Source organism: Nyctibius grandis, chromosome 22 (genome assembly GCF_013368605.1).
Source record: "Nyctibius grandis isolate bNycGra1 chromosome 22, bNycGra1.pri, whole genome shotgun sequence".
Lineage (NCBI taxonomy): Eukaryota > Metazoa > Chordata > Aves > Nyctibiiformes > Nyctibiidae > Nyctibius > Nyctibius grandis.
The window spans coordinates 3,519,882-3,539,237 of NC_090679.1; the positions used below are offsets into that span (position 1 = coordinate 3,519,882).

The following is a 19,356-nucleotide window of genomic DNA, read 5'->3' on the forward strand; positions in this document are numbered from 1 at the left end:
AGCTTGATTGTTCCGTCGCAAGAAAATAAGCAGACCAGTTCTTGTGGCTGTCTGCTGTTTTTTGCAAATGCATGACTATCCCGAAGACACTGAGATTTCTCTGCGTTTTGTTTTAATGGGCTTGAAGGAGAAGGCGCCCTGAGGAGCACCCCTGTGTCCGCTTTGCCCAGGGAGCTCGGCGGCGGCCGTGCCCTGCCGCGTGGCACGGCGGAGGTGCTGGGGCAGCCCGGGCAGGGCGAGCTGTGCTCCCTGTTACCTGCCGTGCTGTCCCAGTGGGTCTGTGCCCCTCTACGGGGTGAGGGCAGGTGCTCCCGAGTCCAGTGCTCAGCACTGCTCCTTCCCTCTTCTCTACCTGTCCTGCTTCCACTTGCTTTTATTTAATGTTAGCAGTTTGATTTTCAGAGAGGTGAAATTGTTTAAGTTAAAATTGCTGACACGTTTGCAACAGTGCTTTCATCTGTGTTATCTCCAGAGGCTTGCTTGTATCTGACCTTGATCTGCATTTTTTACTCTTGTGCATCTTTGCCTTGATCAGCTCAGAGCAGCACATAATGGGTACGCTTGGGCTGAGGAAACCGCTTGATCCACAGGGAAAAACATGGGATAAGGGACAGCAATCAGAAGTATTGAGATTCTATTTTACTTTCAGGTAATCTCTATTTTCTATACAAACATGCTTTTGGTACACAGTCTAGAGTAAGAACAGTAAAAATAAACCTTTCAGTGAAACTTTACTGAGAAAGCTTCACAGTTCTGTTAAGCTCTGAGTTCTTTTCTGCACTGCAGAGCTTGAAATTAAATTGAAATTTTCTGAGAAAATAGTGGTTCAAGCACTGCTTCAGATGGCCAAGGCAATGTGTTGAAAGTGAAATGCACCAGCAGGTAAGTAGGGGTCTTAGTGGCTTACACAGGTTTTACAGAAATGTTTCTACCTTCTTCTTACCGTGTACCAGACTTCCAGGTCATGTTGGGCGGGAATTATGTTGGTCATTAAATGTTGATTTTATGTTGAACATCTTACGGTTGGAGGCTTTTTTCCTAAAATTTCCCTTTACACTAATGAGTGACTGTAAGATGTTAACATCAGGCTGCCAGTTGGTTGCTCACTGCCTTCTGATAAAGCGTGCTCAAGTCTGCTGAAAACTTAATAAAACTCTTTATCTAACTGCAAGCCCTGCTGAATTACCTTTGGATATGAAACACTTCCTGCAAACCTGTTCCGTCTTTTACAGTGGGTTGGAAAATTGCTTTCTTAACCACCTTACCCTGCTGTGGCACACTGCTTGTATGTGGCAGAGTTCGGTACAGTTCCGTGGCTGCTTTTTCACTGAGTTACTCTTAGTATGTGCAGCATAACTGCTTCGAGGGGGGTGTGGTGGTCTGCGGTGTGTCCTGGGCTTTCTGCCCAAAGGGCTTTTCTGGTAAGTCTGACTCACGGGCCCCAACACGAAGTCATGGCCCTCCTTTCAGATAGGGCACATGCGGTGTGCTGGGGTTGCGGGATGGGCCTGTGGGGCTGTGACTTGCTTTTGGCAGCTGGATATGTGAGATACCTGGAGGCTTAATTCTTCCTGGCTTGTGCCTCCCTGCAGTGATACACTTGGTCGGGAGTTTTGTTGGTGCAAGCCGAACCTCGTCAGCTTGGAGTCAAAGGGAGGAAAGAGGCATGGTTTTGGTGACTAAAATCTGTGGGGTCACTCAAGGAGTGGGTACTCCAAGCTTTGTTTTTAGCCATACGAGCCTTCAGACTGTTGCTGGATGTGGTCTCTAATAGAAAAACTCATCAGAGCAGTATTGTGGAAATACTTCCTCGTTTGAACGGAGTGGGTTACACATTTTTGTGATACTGAGAAACTAATCTAGTTTGTCATTAATGAAACAGAACATATTGCAATGCAAATGAGTGGAGCTGCATGACAAGTGGTCCCACAGTCCTCAACACTTGCTATTGATTGTGCAGTCTTAATTATTCATGCAATGCAAATTGCATTTCTCATCTTGCTCCTTCTTGTCTACATATTTTTGATACAGGACTTGCCTGCAAACAGTCTTGTTCTTTCAGTTGAGAGACAAGGATTGTTTCTGGCAAAGTTCTTAATGTTCCTTTGTCGAGCGAGTACTGGCTGAGCCGGGCAAGGCTCGGGAGCTCTGTCAAAATGAATTCATCTTGCTGTAACTCGAGATGAAGAAAGAGAATAATTTGTGAAGTATTATTTGATAAGAACAAAAGCTTTAAAATAGTTTTGAACTTTCTTTGTTTTCTATACTGAAGCCCTTGTACTTGTTTTCTGATCAATTATTTGGAATAGACATGTGGGAGTGTTCTTTTATTCATCTTTTATGTTATTTTGCATTTCAGGTATACTAAACCACTAACCTTTGCAGACTGCATTAGTGATGAATTGCCGTTAGGATGGGAAGAAGCTTATGACCCTCAGGTTGGAGTTTATTACATAGACCACAACACCAGTAAGTGACACGTTATCGTATTTTTAGAGAGTGATTGTTCTGTGCCTGTGTTAGAATACACTGACCACAAAACCACAAAATCACTGACAACATGCTTGAGAATAGATGGGATCTGCAGCTCGTGAAATCAAATCCTGTCCTCCATTGTGCAAGTTACTTCCCTCTTTAAAACAGGAATTTGAAACCTTTTGGTTTTCAGTCTTCAAATCAGCAGTTGTGTTCCAGCTGATACTATGGACACACCTCTGTGAGATTTGGCTCTGCTGAGGAGTCCGATTAGGTAGCTGTGATCTGGAGTTTGTTCTCAGCCTGGAATTCGTCCTTGTGGCAAGACCATCGGGAACAGTGCAAAGGTCTTGTGTTTATCCCCCTGGCAGGGATAAGCTGGACGACTGCATGAGCTCCCTGAGCTGCAGCAGTTGGCACTGCCTTCGCTGGAGAGGAAATGCTCAAGTAGGCTGGGGGTATCCTGAGAGGTGTGCAAGTGGGAAAAGAGCTAAGTTCAGGCTTGTGGTGTTTTTAATCTGTAGCCTCAAACTAAGCCCCTGCTTACTGTCTTTGTTAGATTGCTTGATAGGCCAGAAGTGTTGAGCTTTATAAGCTTGTTGGAATTACAAGAAAATACAGAACTTGATATATCACTACAGATGTTGTTAGGAAATGTGTGTTGGGTTGTGCTAGAACAAATCCCCTGAAAAAATTAATAAAATAAATCAGTGACTTTGGTTCTCTTTACAGAACAGCTCCATTTGCAGTCCAGAAGTTCACAGCAGAACCATGCTCAGGCCCTTTTGAGGGTGTTTGTAACTCATGCGAAGAGAAAAACTTCTAAAAGACAGAAGTACCTTGAAGTTTCTTGGGTTTGGGGGGGGGGGGGCGGGGCGGGGCTGGGGTTTTTGTTTGTTTGTTTTAAAATCTGCTTCTAGGACTTCAGCTGAGAAATTGAGCAATTTTTTTCCAGCAAGTTGCAAGATTTTTTTTTTTAAATAAAAATGTGGAAGTCTGTTTTTTTTCTTTTTCTTGGCTATTTTCACACCCTTCCCTTTTTCAGAAAAGCCACATTTTCACCTGGTCTGAGACAGCACCTTCCAGGTTTTAGCAGCTTCTCTTGGTTATTAAAAATGCAGAATGAAAAAAGCCTGTTCTCAAAAAGCACTAACTGGCCTCCACAATACAAAGATCAAATGTCTCTAGATGTGAAGGTGACACAAATATTTTTTAGACCTTATGTCATGCCAATATCACATTATTTACATATCTTTAAATGGTTTTATCCTAATTATTTTTCTGTGAGGCAAGGGATGTTGATTTTTCCTTTTTACAGGAAAGGTTAGTGGGGAATAAAGGGTAGACAAGCATACAGGATAACATGAGGGAGATCTGCAGGGGAGAGGACTGGACAAACTTTGCTTGAGAAGGTGCTAAATTGCAAGACACAAATTGGGGTCTCCTGAAGGTCTGTAAGACTGTGTCTTGTGTCCATTTCACTTCCACAAGGAAGCACTCTGGAGAGTCAACAATGAGGTGGCTTTTTAAAGACAGTCTGAATCTTAATGCTTTTTCCAGTCTCACTTGGGTCAGGGTTATTCCTGTGCTGACCACACTTACAAAAGGAGTAAGAGGTGAGTTTAGAAGTCTCGTTAAGACTCCTTTTTACCTCCTTCAGAATGATTTAATGTTTTCATGACTGTGTGCAGCCAGGAAGGGAGAAGAGCCTGGGCAAGTTCTCCAGAGTTAAAAATATGGTTGGACTTCTCTTCCCTTCTCTGATGGTTGGAGGTTTGCTGTTATCAGGTGCTGGGATGTCTACCAGGGTGCTCCAGGCCCAGAGACAGGGGTGTGCCACCTTCCAGTGACTCTGAAGGGCTTTGCTGTGTTAGGCAGAAGTGTTGGATTAAGAGGTTCCTGCCAATTCAGTCTTACCTGTACAGTGCTTTTGGGGGAGCTGTTTGTCCCCTGTCCCTTCCTAGTGAAACATCTGTGGGGCCTGGTGGTTTTTCCCTTGGATCAGTTTCCTCCTCTGAATCAGGCAGTGACATGGACTGTTGCAGTAGATGTAAGCCTCTGCAGGTGCTGTGGGAGCTGTCATTCTCTCCAAAAGAAATAATCTTCAGCCTACCTTCTGCAGTGAACATCAGGGTCACCTCTGACCACAAGAAAAAGTTGGCTCAAGTAAAATGAGATATTTCCAAGAGTCTTTTCTTTGTCCCCTCTGAACTTTCTCTTAACTTTGAGATATATTTTTATCTTCTCATTGGTCTTCCTCTCCCGTCCACACTGGAGGAAGCTGAGGGCTTGTCTCTGTGGCCAATCCTAGCCAAAACTGAGGCATTAACTTGCTCCACTGGCATTTGCCTAAACAAGGATGGCTAGCTGTGGTTCTGGGGGGACACAGTTCAGGTACAGGTAAAACCCCTTGATCTGAAGCCTGTTGTGGGACATGGAAGCTTGTCAGACCTCCTGAGTGTTTCAGCTAGCAGAAACTGCAGCATGTAGGTGGGACAAACCAAACATGATCTTAGTTGTACATTTGAGTTGGCCCCAGGGTGAATGTGCAAAGATCTGGTTGCAGGTCTGAGCCCTGTGTGGTCCGGGGCAGCTACCCCTGGTCTGTGCCACTCAAGCACCACAGGCTTCAAGGGTGTGCAGAGAAGGCTTCAAACCATGCTGACACCTGCTTAATAGCAGTTGCTCTTAAAAAGTTTCACTTCTATGGGATGCCAGAGTCTACAAGACCTGACCTAGAATTTCAATTAAAAGGTTAAAAAGAAGAGAAACAAAATCATGACCCTATTTCTTATGCCAGCTCTAATCCAAATCATGATAAAGCAAACCAAATCCACTTACCTTCAGCTAATGAAGAGGCTCATCTTTGTGGTTTATGTTGAAGTATCCTCTGGAGAGTGTCCAAAACCTTGTTCCTCTCCAAGGTCTCTTGCAGATTCCCTGTGCAGGAAGGAACTGTCATCATAGGGTGTGAAGGGGATGGCGGCATGTTGGTTCTTGCTGCATATTTGAAGTATTTGAGACTAATTATCAAGAACAAGCCCAAGGACAGACGTAAATTAAATCTAAAGCCACGAACCATTTAAAAAAGTGAGATGGAGAACACTTCTAACCTTCTCTCTGAGGCAAAATAAATACAATTAAATTGAGTACCCAGAATATTCCTAATACAGTATTAATGCATAGCCCTCAGTGTCTCTGGGAGAACTTCTTTGGATTTTGATTTGCACAAAGAAACTATGATTTTCTTGCCAGATGCTGATGCAAGCATATTAAGACTGCATTCTTCAAACATGAAACAATCAGATCTATTTATGACAAGCTCAATGTTAAATCAAAAATTCACAAGACAACAAATGATGTAATAGCCTGCCTTTCTGTAGTCCTTTCATCTGACTTTTAAATGTATTTTACATTTCTTAGTAGCTGGAACAGATCGAGAGCCCTTGGCCAACATTTTCATAGATTGTTACTACATGTTTGAAAATCAAAGCTGCAATCAAGGGGATAGCTAGTGCTGTGATTACTGAAAAGGTTGAGGTGAATATTTAGAAAAATGGGAACAAAGCAGTTTCAGTACATAAGCGTGTTGTCCGTCCTCTCCATGAGCTGGCTGCCGAGCGTTCCCTTTGTCAGGTGGTTGTGTGTTTGGGGCAGTGTCAGTGTTTCACCGCCTAACAGAGGCGTTCAGGATGGTGTAGATTTTTATAGTCTTCCTCCTGGTTGCTCATAAGAGAGGGATTTCCCTTCAGCAGCAGCTTCCGCCACCCTTCTTGCAATTATGGGAAGATTGGGCTGCCAGTTTAAGGGAAAACTGGAAATAACCAAGCTTGAAGAAGCCATAGGTACAGGTAGACTTATGACCCAGTGTCCTGAATTAGACTTCAAGAGTTGTGGGTACTTTGCCAACATACTCATTAAGCTTGAAATGAAGAGCCCTGAGTCATGGTTGCTGGTGCTTGTTCGTGCAGTCTGGCCTGGGGAAGCTGCGTGGCTGGGAGTATGGGGGGCAGCTCTCTGGGTAACTCGCAGCAGGCTTTCCACTTCTGGGTCAGCTGTGGAGTAAAGGGAGTGATTCCATCTGGGTGTGCGTGATGGTTACCTGGAAAATGGGATTTGGAGGCAAGAAGAGACAGGAGCCTGGGGTTTTCAAGCTCTTACTGTTGATATGCTGCTGTGTCTTCCTCGCTTTTCTTTTGCTCCCGTGAAGAGAGACCACAGTGCTGTTTGGGAGGGCACCAGCACCTACAGTGGCACAGGTAGCTGCTTTTTCAAGTTATTTTGGGCAGTTTTTCAGGTCCAGGCTTAGCTTTAATATTACGTTAGCTGAAATGCTGCTTCTGCTAACAGTACCTATAAAGGACTTTTTGTTGAAATTCTTCTACAAACTATACTGCTAGTGTGTTAAAAGGGTTTTTTTAGTCATCTTTTGTAGCTTCTCTGAGTTTTGCTATGTAACTTGAAATGCCATGTGTTCTTTCGGGTCTTGAGATACTGTTAAAACAAGTTATTGCTGGAGTGTCCTGTTAATTTTCTCCTCAGCATGATCATGGACAGCTTGTGAAAACGGTTGAGTGTCCATCCCTTGGGTAAAATCCTTTATTTCTTGTTCTGCTCCTAGGATTATTGTCAAACTGTTCTCTTCCCTGCGTCCTGTGTATTGCGATGTTAGTCTTATGTCTGACTCGCTTAAGAGCTGCTCATACCTTCCACTGTGGCCGCTTTTACTAAATATTTAAAGAGGCTTTTAAGGTATGCAGATTAGATTCCTACTGATAGTCTCAAGTAGCTCCTTTTTATTAATTATTCATTATGTGGTAACTAGGCATCCTCATTCAAGCACAGTAGTTTAGACAGTTTAGAGCACTTAGTCAACTGAATAGTGGAACCTGTCCCAAGCAAGAGCATATAATAGCCTTGAAAGAGAAATGAAAAATATTTTGGACACTTCTTCACAAAACAGTGACAAACACTGACAATAGATTTGCCTAATTAGTATTAGGACTAGCTGCATGTCTGTGACCTTATGCCTTTTTCATGATTAGAAATCTGAAAAGCAGTGCATTGGTTCTGTTGGGGTAATGGAGATGGAAGTGATGTATCTGGTCATGACTGTGTTGCCTGTGTTACCAAAAAATATTTTTCTTAAACTCCGCCTCCTGTATTCTGCAGTGATTTACTGCTGTGCCTGCTTTCAGTGAAGAAATGCATGCTCCCCTTCTGAGATGCTGTTTACATAATGTTGCTTGAGATGCTTTCATAAATACGTTCTGTGATTAAATGAGGCTTTATTTTTACTTACATATGGAGTCTGAGTGAGAAGGTTTTCTTTTCCCCTTTTAATAAAAGCCACTTGGCAGCCAATGAGGATGGGCAGAGTTGTGATTGCTTTCATGTTGTTGGATGCAGTATAATGCAGTCATGTGGCAATGATGTTTTCTGAAAGTTTTTTAATCAGTGAAGTAGAGGTATTTTATTAGTAATGTTATAAAGCAGTCGCAATAAAGGTAAGTCTAACAGTCCAAGTCAGTATCTTAGAGCTTGTGTGTGCGTATGCTTGTGGGGATGTTTTAAGAGGCAGAACCAGTATGGCTTTAGCACCAGAGGAGCTGGAGAGTTGTATGATGATTTTGTTATGAATTGTTCTATACAGTGATTCAGTGTTGCAGAGCTCATTGGAGTTCATTGTGGATCAGTGGTCACCTCCTAAGCAAACAGGAAAATGTCCTTATTCCACTTTTTTATTACAGGATGGGGCAAGGGGCTATTTTAAAATACTGCTATAAATGGTGGAGCTTCTCCAGGCAGCAGTACAAACCTGCATTCCATTGATCTTGCCTCTTTCTGTCTTCTCTTTAAGAAACCACACAGATAGAAGACCCTCGTGTGCAGTGGCGGCGGGAGCAGGAGCATATGCTGAAAGACTATCTTGTCCTGGCCCAGGAGGCGATTGCTGCACAGAAGGAGATCTATCAAGTGAAACAGCAGAGGCTTGAATTGGCCCAGCAGGAATATCGGCAGCTGCATGATGTTTGGGAGCACAAACTGGGCTCTCAGACCAGCTGTGAGTAGTTGGTGAACTCTTATCCAGTGGCTTTCTCAGTCATGAACCCACTAAGGCAGCAGAATGCTTGAAGCTGGTCCTCTGATAGAGCACTGGGATGTGTTATGCTGTGTCACTCTCCACGTTTGCTCAGTTTGTCTCAAAAGCAATAGCTGTTTGCACCTGTTTGGTGAAGGATAATTGTTATGAAACACTATTGTGGTTGGCTCAGTCACTGGAGTCAGCGTGCAGATTTTCAGCATGGGCTTCAACAAACGTGAAAAAAAATGTGGTGGTTGGTCAACATGAAAAAGTGAAGTTATACAGTATTTTCCTTGTTTCCCCTGTCCAAAGTATAGAAACAAGGCAAGAAGGCTCATCTCGGATAGCATTCCCAGGCCCTTTTGGAGTTTAACATCCCAGGTAGCTGCATGACTGTCTCGGGGAGATAAGGGTCTATATTTTATGCCACATAAAAGCTAACATTGGTGGATTTTTTCTCTGCGTATGCAGAACGTTGTTTTGTGCTCCATATTCTTTGTCACACAGGAAACATCAATACCTGTTGTTTCAAGAGTTGGTGCAGAAATGTTTATGGAAGGCCAGACTTCCTTATTGTTCCTAGTTAGGAGCTAGAAAATGTCTAGAGGAGGATTTATTTCCTGCAAGTCTTCAGAATTTTTTTAATAATCCTTAGTATTGCAGACTTTCTGTGTTCTTGCTAGCCACATCAGTGGACTGACCTTCCACACTTCACTCCTCCTGAGTTATGCCTTACGGTGATGAATTCCACTGGCTAATCCTGTGCCTGATGTTAAAAAGTATTTAAACAGTTTTCTGTCAACTGAAGGTTTCTTATTTGACTAGGGTCCCGTCTGTCATCTCTGAAGTAGAGATTTGGGTCTTTTCTTAAGAGTACTCTACCTACATACCCTGAGAACGCTGTGAATGTGAATTACATTGGTGTGATGTGATCTGTGTCTAAAAATACAACCAAACAGAAAGACCTAGAAATGCTTTCCCACGTTTTATAGGGCATAAACTGCAAGGATCAAAATATCTCCCTTGCCTACAGCTACCTCTAAAAACATTGCACATTGGGGAGCTTCTATACCTTCTGAAGCAGAAGAGTTTTAACCACCGCTAAGAAGAGAGCTCTGCTCTTAATGGGACATTGATTTAATCCGGTGTGACACATTGTATGATCAGTCGTGTCCTCAACACTGTGAGAAGACTTGCATCACATTTTTCAGTTTCTTCTCATTCTTTGCTTTTCTTTGTTTCTAAACATTCAGTGAATTGTTTACTCAATGAGAAAGTCTAAAAAAAAAAAATAAACTTTTATGCAATGCCTGGCCCTTCAGTTCTGTTAAATGCCTTTGAAAATGCAGGAAGGTACACTATTGAATGGAGTGATCGTGTTTGGGAGTTCGAGTTAAGTGTGTTAACTTGGAACAAGTCAAGACTTTGGAGATACAGGACGTGCTTTGGCCTGTTTAGTATACGCTTTTTTGTGGAGTACTTGACTGCACTATTGCCTTGCCCTGCCTTTGAGGGGTGAGAAAAGATCTGAAAAATGGGTAAAAGACCTACACCAGCAATGTGTGGAGATCTGGGTGTGCAGGAGTGATGGGAGGTCTTGATTTGTGGTAGGGCTGGTAGAAGAGTGGGGAGGAAGGTAGAGCTGCTAAACTAGGTGTTGTGTTTGTTCTAGTGCTCTCTGGCTCATCGTCAAGTTCCAAGTATGACCCGGAGATCCTCAAAGCAGAGATTGCTACTACAAAATCCAGGGTAAGTAGTACAAACAGACCTTTGCTTGCTACGAGTAATCTTCAGATATTTCCAGACCTCGTGGCAAGTACTAAAAGGAGATGCCAAAGCAGTTGAAAGAGCTAAAGTTGCCATTCTTAATCTAGGAGATAATTTCTGAGAGTTCTCAAACGTTGTCGTCTTAAGAGTTTGAAACATGTTTTTTTTTGCTTAGACTTCAGACTTCCTTGAAAGCTGGCAGTACACACTGCTGTGCAGATACTCTGTGGGGTGTTCAGCTGCATGCTGGCTCCTCGGTGTGCCACAGCTCTGGAGAGCTGCGAGTTCTCTCCAGAGACTGGCAGCTGTTTTGTCCTGGGCTTAGTGTGGGTTGTTAGCAGCGGCAGTGTGAGCTCTCATGCAGAGCTCAGTTTGGGGAGGAGGAAGGACTAAAGTAAAGTAGGTCAGTCTGGCCTCTGTGGAGGAATATAAAACAGCAAGCTGTAGGGTCAGTGAATTTACAGTATGGATTGTGATCCTGCTGTGTGTTACTCGTGCAGTGGGGTCTTCTAGTTTGTTATCTTGGAGGATGGCTTCTATTGCTGCAGTGTAACTCCTGTCCTGTTGCTTGATGTTTTTTTTTTTTAATGACTGGGAAGATTTTAAACATTTCTGACTAAAATTGACATGTGTGTCATTCCTGTCTCTCTTGAATTTTTCTCAGCTTCTCCACTTATGAGGTTGGAACTTCCCTTGAGTCCCTTATTAAGTGGTGTAGTGTTTGGGTACTAGATAAAGCCCTAGCCAGGGACAGTGTCCTGATGAGGGAGGATGCAGTCAGGGCTGTTAGCTGCTGTTGAGATGAACTGATTATCTGGAAACTTTGTTTAGAGTGCTCTCTACACTGAGTAAGTTCTGAATTGAATGGCTAGTGCTGTACCGTAATATTCATATAAAATATCATTCTAAACATATGACACTTGCTGCAGGTTAATAAACTCAAGAGAGAAGTAGCTCACATGAAGCAAGAGCTCCAGTACAAAGAGCATGGATTTCAAACACTGAAGAAGTAAGTTTGTTCTTAAGATCTTATTTTCAGCGTAGAACATTTCTGGCTTGTAATGCATCCCCCTCTACATTTATTTATAAATAGCTGCCTAAATAACCTAAGCTGAAATATGTTGCTGCTGATATCTTTAGGCTTATGCAACTGAAAGCAGTACGCAGCCATGGAGTAGTTCAAATCAATGCCTGTATGTGATTGACCACATCAGAACTGACTTCATGGCAAAAAGATTTTGAACCAGGATCTCATCAGTTAAATGGCATTCTGTTTTACTTAGTATTGCTCAATATGGATGACACAGTACAACCTTAATTATAAGAGCCATTGTTTTAGGGCACTGGGGAAAAAAATGAGGTCGAGTGGAAGGGGAGGAAAAGTTTCAGGTACTTACCTTTGTATGACTGGATATCTGGCATGTTTTAAATAATGTCACTGGTTAATATCTTATTTATTATAGACATCAGCTGTGGTAGAATTCCTTTGAGAAGAGGGAAGGATGTGGCAGCTTGTAATTAGGTTGTGCAAGCAAATATATTCATTCATGTGAGGTCTGTGCCTGGTTTTTGAAATCATGACTGAAAATAGGGTCATTCTCATAGATGGCTAAGTTGATCCTCTCTAGGTTAGAAACAAGGTAACTAGCAGCAATCTGCCCAGACATACTGTTTTGGGGGTTTCATGTGCATCTTTGTCCTCCCTAAGGAATCAAAGAGATGATATGGCTAAAATCAGAGTTCTGAAGCTTAATGTATGTCTGAATGGAGTCACTCAGGTGGTGATGAGTGCAGTTCTTTGTTCCTTCTGTTGTCTTTGTTATACTTCGGAGTGTGTTTTTCTTAAAAATTAATGTCAAGATGCATGCATCTAGGATGATTAAATGAACTGGACTTCATGAAGTGTTAGCTTACTGATTTTTTTTTTTTAATTTCCATGCAGAATTGACATGAAAATGTCTGATACTCAAGGTGGCTACAAACTTGATGAGGCACAAGCCATTTTAAGTGAAATGAAAGCTCTCAAGAAGGCCATCACATCAGGGGAGAAGGAAAAACAAGACCTCATTCAGGTATTAAAACAGGATGACTTTATAGTATTTTCTGTTGCCATTGCTATCAGCTTGAACTTCTGAGAAGTTATTTAGGTACTTTGTATTTCAAATATGTAATTGAGATTTTTATTAACATAAATTAGTTCTGTGTTGTGGTTGGACTGCAGCCTTTTTGTTCTTCAGATCCTGGAAATACGAAGTATAAAATATAGCAACTGACTGTGGTAAGCACTTCACTTGCTTAGATGTGAGTGTTTTGGTCTCGGGGTTTGTCGATCAAGAATGAACCAAGAAAGCACAGTGACTGTGCTACTGTCAAAGAGCAGATTCTAGAAGCCACAAAAAGCCGCTTCATGCTGTGGGAGGTGCAGTCCAGCCATGCCTGACCTCATGTTTGCGGAGTCTGAGTGCACACAGTAAACATGCTCAGATCTTAATCATGTAGTTTAGGCTAAAGCTATGTAGCTGCTGAGGTACTTTGAGCAGAAGTGAGCTCCCCTCATGACCTTTTATGGTTTTAGAGCCTAGCCAGGTTAAAAGACAGCTTTGTGAATGACAGAGGATCCCAGTCAGACCTGTGGGCCAGTAGCGTGTCCGTGGAAAGCTCCAGCCCGTTGTTACCCCGGCAGTACCTGGATGTCAGCTCCCAGACGGATGTTTCAGGAAATGTGAGTAATACTTGAGAAACCAAGTGCATGTGGAGACATTCCTCTGAACTATATGTAGTATTGCCTTAGTACGAGTTTCCAAACATGGGCAAGTATCTATGAAATGATAACCTTTCCTGGTTTAAACTTGAGTGTGACCTTCATTTTTGTGTGCTGTGTTAATGTATCTCTAAAGGCAGCCTGCTGTTTCCCCACACTGTCTCTATTAGAACAACCCAAGTGGGAATAAAAGGGAAGTAAGTTTTATTTTGCCTGTAGGTGTAGCTTCTTGTGATACAAATATTCCCCTAGCTCTTTATAGCAGTGATATGCTACTAGACAAGAAATGTTCAGCAGCTACGTATGGGCTGAGCTCTAATGAGGACTCTTCCCTTAAGAGTGCGTTTGGGTTTTAGTGTGTTACAAGTGAGAATGAACAGCATATGTGCAGATATTTTGATGCCATCAAACGTGTAGTACTCATAAACCTTCAGTCCCACTTGTGCAACAACATCATAACTGTGGGGTTGGTGCCAGCCTCAGCAAGGACTTGGGTCAGCGCTGTGGGTATATCATATGTCTCACAGGACATCACAGAAGCCTCTCCTGTGAACCTTCACTTAAACACCTGCAGCCACTTTCAGTCAGTGCCACACATGTGACTAAAGATCTGCAGATTTGTGTGATGGGATGTCCCTTGTCTTTAAGACTTTACAGCCAAAGCAAGATGTCATCCAAAACAAAATGTGATGCAGCACTTAAAGATTGCAAACAGCATTTAAAAGAAAGATTACAAAGCTCTTTGTGTGTGTGTGAAAATAGAAGCCCGAGATAGATGTGGTAGATTTTCTTTTTCTGAAAAGAGCCTCTGAATCTTGTGGGGTTTTAAGTATTTGAAGAAATCATGAACAATTTAATCAAAGGCAGTTTTTTCCTATTCTGTGATTGGTTTAACTAGTAAATGAGTTTGGCAAGAGCAAGTGTAACTTGTAACATCATTAATTTCAATAGGAAATATCAAAAGAGGAGTAGTTACTAAGTTGCTGATTTTATATTTTGTGTCTCAGTTTATTACCAGCAGCAATAACCAGTTGGCTGAGAAAGTGAGATTACGCCTTCAATATGAAGAAGCAAAGAGAAGGTAATTCTCTGGACTGTTGTACCTTTTGGCTGTCACACAGCTTATTCTGAAGATAGGTTTCACTAGAAAAGGTGCCACTCAGATTGAAACCCAGTGTTACTGCTAAATAAACATGGTAATTTTTGAGCCAGTGAGGCAATAGGCTTTCTGGGCCAATGTTATCATTCAAGAAATAAATAACCATCCTACAAATTACTAAGGAGTGACTAATACATGAAGAATTCTGTCTGGCCACACCTGTGGGACATAAGTGGTTTTGCTACCTGTTGCAAACGCTTCCCCATTCCTAATAAGGCGACTGTACTGCAAGGCATCTCCTTACCTTATTCAAAATGAAATGAATGTTTGCATGCCTTTAAGTCTGATAAGGAGAAATGTATATTGTGTTAACACCTAACGTATCAAAATATGGTCAATGGCTACAATTCCAGAGCTTATCTGCTATGATTCCAGCTCTGGCTATCATTCCAGAGCTTATCTGCTTAGCTGTAAGAATGTAAGTTTTCACCCTTGCCCTCTGATCTGAGATGAATGAAAAATAGGTTTTAAAAATTCATATCTACTTAACAGGCCAATTTAAGCAAAAGTTTTCCGGGATTTACTTTTTTAAATGGATAATAGCTAACTCATCTGTTTAGTTAAATGAAAAACCACCAGGTGTTATTATTTAGCCTTTGGCTGGCCTAGTCCTTGTTCAGTGAGGTAACCATCGATGGTGGTGACTTCAATTTTAACTGGTCTAAAGGGACTTTGCAATTGCGGAATAACAAACTTCAGATGCATGGTACAATCTGTACTTGGGATATATGCGAAGAAAAGGATTGTTCTCCAGTCTCTGGTTAGAGATAAGAGCTTTAAGGATGAGGTTACTCATAATGTTCTCATTTTAGTATATTGGCATGGCCAATAGGCCATGTTTCTCAGCGGCATAAAAACTGATCTGTATCTGTGGCAGTTGTCAAAGACTGTGTGTACCCAGCTGCTTTTGACATGTGCTTACACTTGTCTTCCCAGGTGGAGCAATTTTATCAGAACTGTCTATTTTGCCAATCCAAGATTTACCTTGACATTCAAATCATTCTGTGACTTTTTAAAACAACATTAGAATTATTAATCCTCCAGATGCAGTGGTTACTTTTTCAGTGTTAAAATTGCTTTTTACTTTTAAGCTTTGCTGAAGACTGCAATTTAATTCATACTGACTTTACGTCTTCAGATTGAAGTGGAGCACTCTTACTTTAGCCTGTATCTTTTCCAAGGAAGGGCGAGTTAATAATGACAAACCTGAGAAGATAATTAATATGCTCTTTAAAAAGAGACAGAACTTTATAAAGGCAGCACATTTGGCAGTTCATTTGAAGTAATGATGAAGGGCATACAGCACAGCCTTGCAGTTAAATAATGTTTGATACCTCATGTCTGCCTTAGATTATCTATAGATTTTCTCAGAATTTAAAAAAACATCATGAGGAAAGATGGGTCTGAATGGGCATGAATAATTGATGCTAAAATGAAAAGATCTCCAGCTATCAGAGCACTGTGGTTTTGGCATGATCTTTAGCAGGAGTTGCAGAAACAAATAACTTGTTTTAAGCTGCAACAGTCCTATGGATATAGTGACTCACAAGGAACCTTCTGCTCCTGTGAAAATTCCTCCTTGTGATGTTAGAAGTGTTTCCTGTCCCCACAGCAGCATATTAAAATGTTCCAAAAACACAATAGACGATCAAGTACTTTGCCCATGTACGTATTATGAAGGGAGCCAAATGGTGGAAGTACATCTGTCTTATTAGCTCTGCATTATCTGGAAAGGTAAAACTTAAGGCCTGAAATCAAGGTGATCCCATATTAATTAGGTTAGAACTACTAGATTTAAGAGTCTGATGATTTTGAAAGTGGACTGTTGCAGACACTGTTTACACCATTGCGGTGGACTAGACTAAAGGCAGAGATGTGAGTATCTTGCTCAACTTCACCACACCAGAACTGTCAGAGTACAATTCTGCGTGTTCCCTTACCCACCACTAAGTCCTTTCCTTTCACAGCTCAGTGAGACAACAAGAGCCATAGGGCAGATAATGTTAAACCTGCAAAAAAGAACAAAGGGCAACCGCAGTGACAGACCTTCAGCTTAATTGGATTGGAAACTGATAATGGGTATCATGTCAAAAGAGATGTCAGTGCTGCATCTTAACAAGGAGATAGCTGCTGCAGCAGAAATGTAATCAGAGGTGCAACTAACTTATGTTGTACAATTTCAGACATATAGTAGTAACTCAGTTGTGTAGCACTTGTGCTCTGTGCACTGTTTTAGTTCCTTCAATAGTTAAATTTTCAGCTTGGATTTTGTGTGACTGGTGGTAACTCTGGGATTTTAAAAGTATGTTTTATAATCTCCTAGGGTGGAATATTTAAATGTCACATTTAGCAGCATTGCAACAATGGTGGGTATTTGACTGGTCAGTTTTTAGACCACACCTCCCACTTAGATTTTTCTTTCTGAAGAACAGAGGCTGATCTGATATGGGATTGCTAATTACTGGTTGTGGAGACACATCTTAATGTATGCTTCTGTGGAGATGCATGTGCTCTGAACGATCTCCAAAGAGACTAAAAATTTTACGTGTTATGCCTGTATCACAGATAAGTACCAGCCTTCCCCAGTACAGAAAAAAGAGACTTTGTATGTCAATGAATAAATCATCTAACTGCCTTTTCTAGGTAAAAAGAGAACAGTTAAATAAAACTTGAGCTTCCTGTTCTGTATTTTGTTCAATCTTGCAAGCTAGTGACCATTCAGAAAGATGGTATGACCTGAGCCCAGTACTGCTGGTTTGCAGTGCAAACCTGGCACGGTTCGGCAATGATGTAGTTCAGACTCGGTCGGTGAATGCTGAAGGGCTGGAGTTTGCAGCCAAAGGCCAGACAGTCTGAAAAGCGTTTCTTTTGTAATGATGCTGTTTTATTGGGAAAACAGAATACATAAACCTCCTTTTAACTGAGAAGGGGAAAAAGAATGATCATTTACAAAGGGTAAAGCTTGAGGTTAGTTTGACAAAGCTGTTAGACTCGGAAATGCATAGAGAACAAATTCCAGTGGAAAAGCCATATCCATGCAAATGTATGCCAAAAGTGATCAGATTAATGCCAACCAATCCTCTTACACTCATATCCCTTCGAAATGCACAGAGGAATTCTTGGCTTATGAATTAATGCCACTGTTAATTCTTTGTTGGAGCACAGTATTGCACTTAATCAGGCACTCAAAAACAAAACAGCTCCTAAGAAGACCTAAACATAGTTGAGCTGAATATCTATCAATTATGGAACTTTAATTAGAGTAAGGAACCTGCTGTGGGAAATGCATTTACAGAAAGTGAGGCTTCCCTTCAGAAAGGTGATCTCTAGTCTGTCTCCTGTGATGGAGGAGGCAGGTCAGTCTGTGTGAGCCTAATCCTTCACAGGCTCTCTCGGGGCTCAAGTTGCTCTTGGCCTTCGGAGCTTGGAAGACAAAGCTTTATTCTTCGAGGCCATTCAGCGGTCGTGTAGCTGCTGCTGCCCAGATCTGCATCTTATTACTTACTCCACACACTTTGATTTTGCTAGCTGGTGTTGAATTTGCCCTGTGCCTGCATGCGTGCTGGTTTGCTGGAGGAAGCGTGCACCGTCCTGTGCGCTTCTGTAGCATAAACCAAGCTCTCAAAAGAGATGAATCCAGATTAGTAGCCACATGTTGTGCCCAATTTAAGTCTGGTAATTCTGCCACCAGATCACAAAGCCCTTTTCAAAGGGAGATGAATATTGGACTTTCATTTTACATGTATCGCATTTCACTTCCATTTCTTATGTATTCACTAAACCTGAGAGATTAACCTGAATTAATCCCATGAAGGGGCATGTATGCCTTGACTCTCTGGTCTTCAGTCAGGTGAATTCTTTTTGCAAATATTATGCCTTATATTGCAAGATACTTTTTGTCCTTGCTTGCCTTCTAAGCTTCTGTAATTTCTCCACCCCAGCCCATTCTGCCCTACCCATTCTCTGCTCCCCACTCGATCATTTCTGATTGTTTGAGTTCCAGAAATGCAAGTCTTTGGTAACTGTTATTCAGCTTTATCTGTACTATTGTTTCTCACCAAACTACCATGATCACCCCATCAGGCAATGAAGAGTTGTAGGTCAGTGAGTCCAAAGGAGACGGCTTCCTTTGGGAAGACTGACATTACTGCCCTTGGTTCTGTGTCCTGGCCTGCTGCTTGTTTTTTGCTTCCCTCTCTATGTTGCATGGCAAAGCTGACCATTTGTGGAGCTATCTGAGCAGTTCAGATACTTGAGAAGTTGGGAATGGGCAGATGGTTGGAGTGAGCCGCCTCCTTACCTGCCATGAGCTGTGCTCTCTTCTGCTCTCAATCAAAACTCTTGCTAAATTCTAGATCTGTGTTGCTGTTGCTTTTAGTAATCATGTTCCTGCCTGAGATAATGTGGTGTGATGCTGAAGGATTAGTGATACAGACTGTAAACTGAAATCTGGAATGATGCCTCTAATTAAAAGAGACTTTAAATTTCATGCAAGTAAGTGGCTCTGGATTTATGTCTTCGAGTCTTCACATCCTGAGGTGCATGTTGCACCAGAAGTAGTGTAGCTCTTTAATGTGTGCAAAATGCTTAATGTTGAGTCAATAGTTGGATTCTTCCAGTAGCAGCATGCATATGGTTAACTTCCTCACTGTAAAGACAAAAATAGTTTCTAAACTTTTGAGTAACCACTGGTCTTTATCAGCCTATCTGAATCGTATACAGAGTGTATACAGTTCTTGTCCATAAAACTGATTAAGACCAGATATATACTCTCCACACCAAGTACTGTAAGATCATTAGCTGTCAGGCATATGAAATGCCCTGTAGTGTATCTGACAGCTTTTTTTGAGATCCAGAATTTCTGTTATACTCTTCCCTGACTGGTGGACACTGGAGGTTAGCTGGAGAAGCTTACCATTGGGAGCAAACCTCAGTTACAGTCCCATTCTGCGTGTCAGCTCGTGGCGGTGCCATCACTGGCCAGCACCCTGGTAAGGAGGGCATGAGGGGTGAGGGCAGTTGTCCCTGAGCTGAGAGCGTTCTTCACAGCCATGGAAGATGTGGTTGGTTGTGCTGTACCTTTGTGTGTCTGGAGCAGGAGCTCAGACA

At 42.0% G+C, this 19,356-nt stretch overlaps 1 protein-coding gene across 1 annotated transcript in view; it reads left to right on the forward strand.

Annotated features, from left to right (window-relative positions):
* WWC1 (WW and C2 domain containing 1) overlaps nucleotides 1-19,356 on the forward strand; it is a 72,671-nt gene that overhangs the window by 31,037 nt on the left and 22,278 nt on the right. Inside the window, exons 2-8 of the mRNA XM_068417186.1 lie at nucleotides 2,360-2,469; nucleotides 8,336-8,539; nucleotides 10,233-10,309; nucleotides 11,257-11,336; nucleotides 12,270-12,399; nucleotides 12,903-13,049; nucleotides 14,096-14,169. Of these exons, the coding sequence (XP_068273287.1) occupies nucleotides 2,360-2,469; nucleotides 8,336-8,539; nucleotides 10,233-10,309; nucleotides 11,257-11,336; nucleotides 12,270-12,399; nucleotides 12,903-13,049; nucleotides 14,096-14,169 (822 nt within the window). The remainder of the gene's footprint in view (nucleotides 1-2,359; nucleotides 2,470-8,335; nucleotides 8,540-10,232; nucleotides 10,310-11,256; nucleotides 11,337-12,269; nucleotides 12,400-12,902; nucleotides 13,050-14,095; nucleotides 14,170-19,356) is intronic.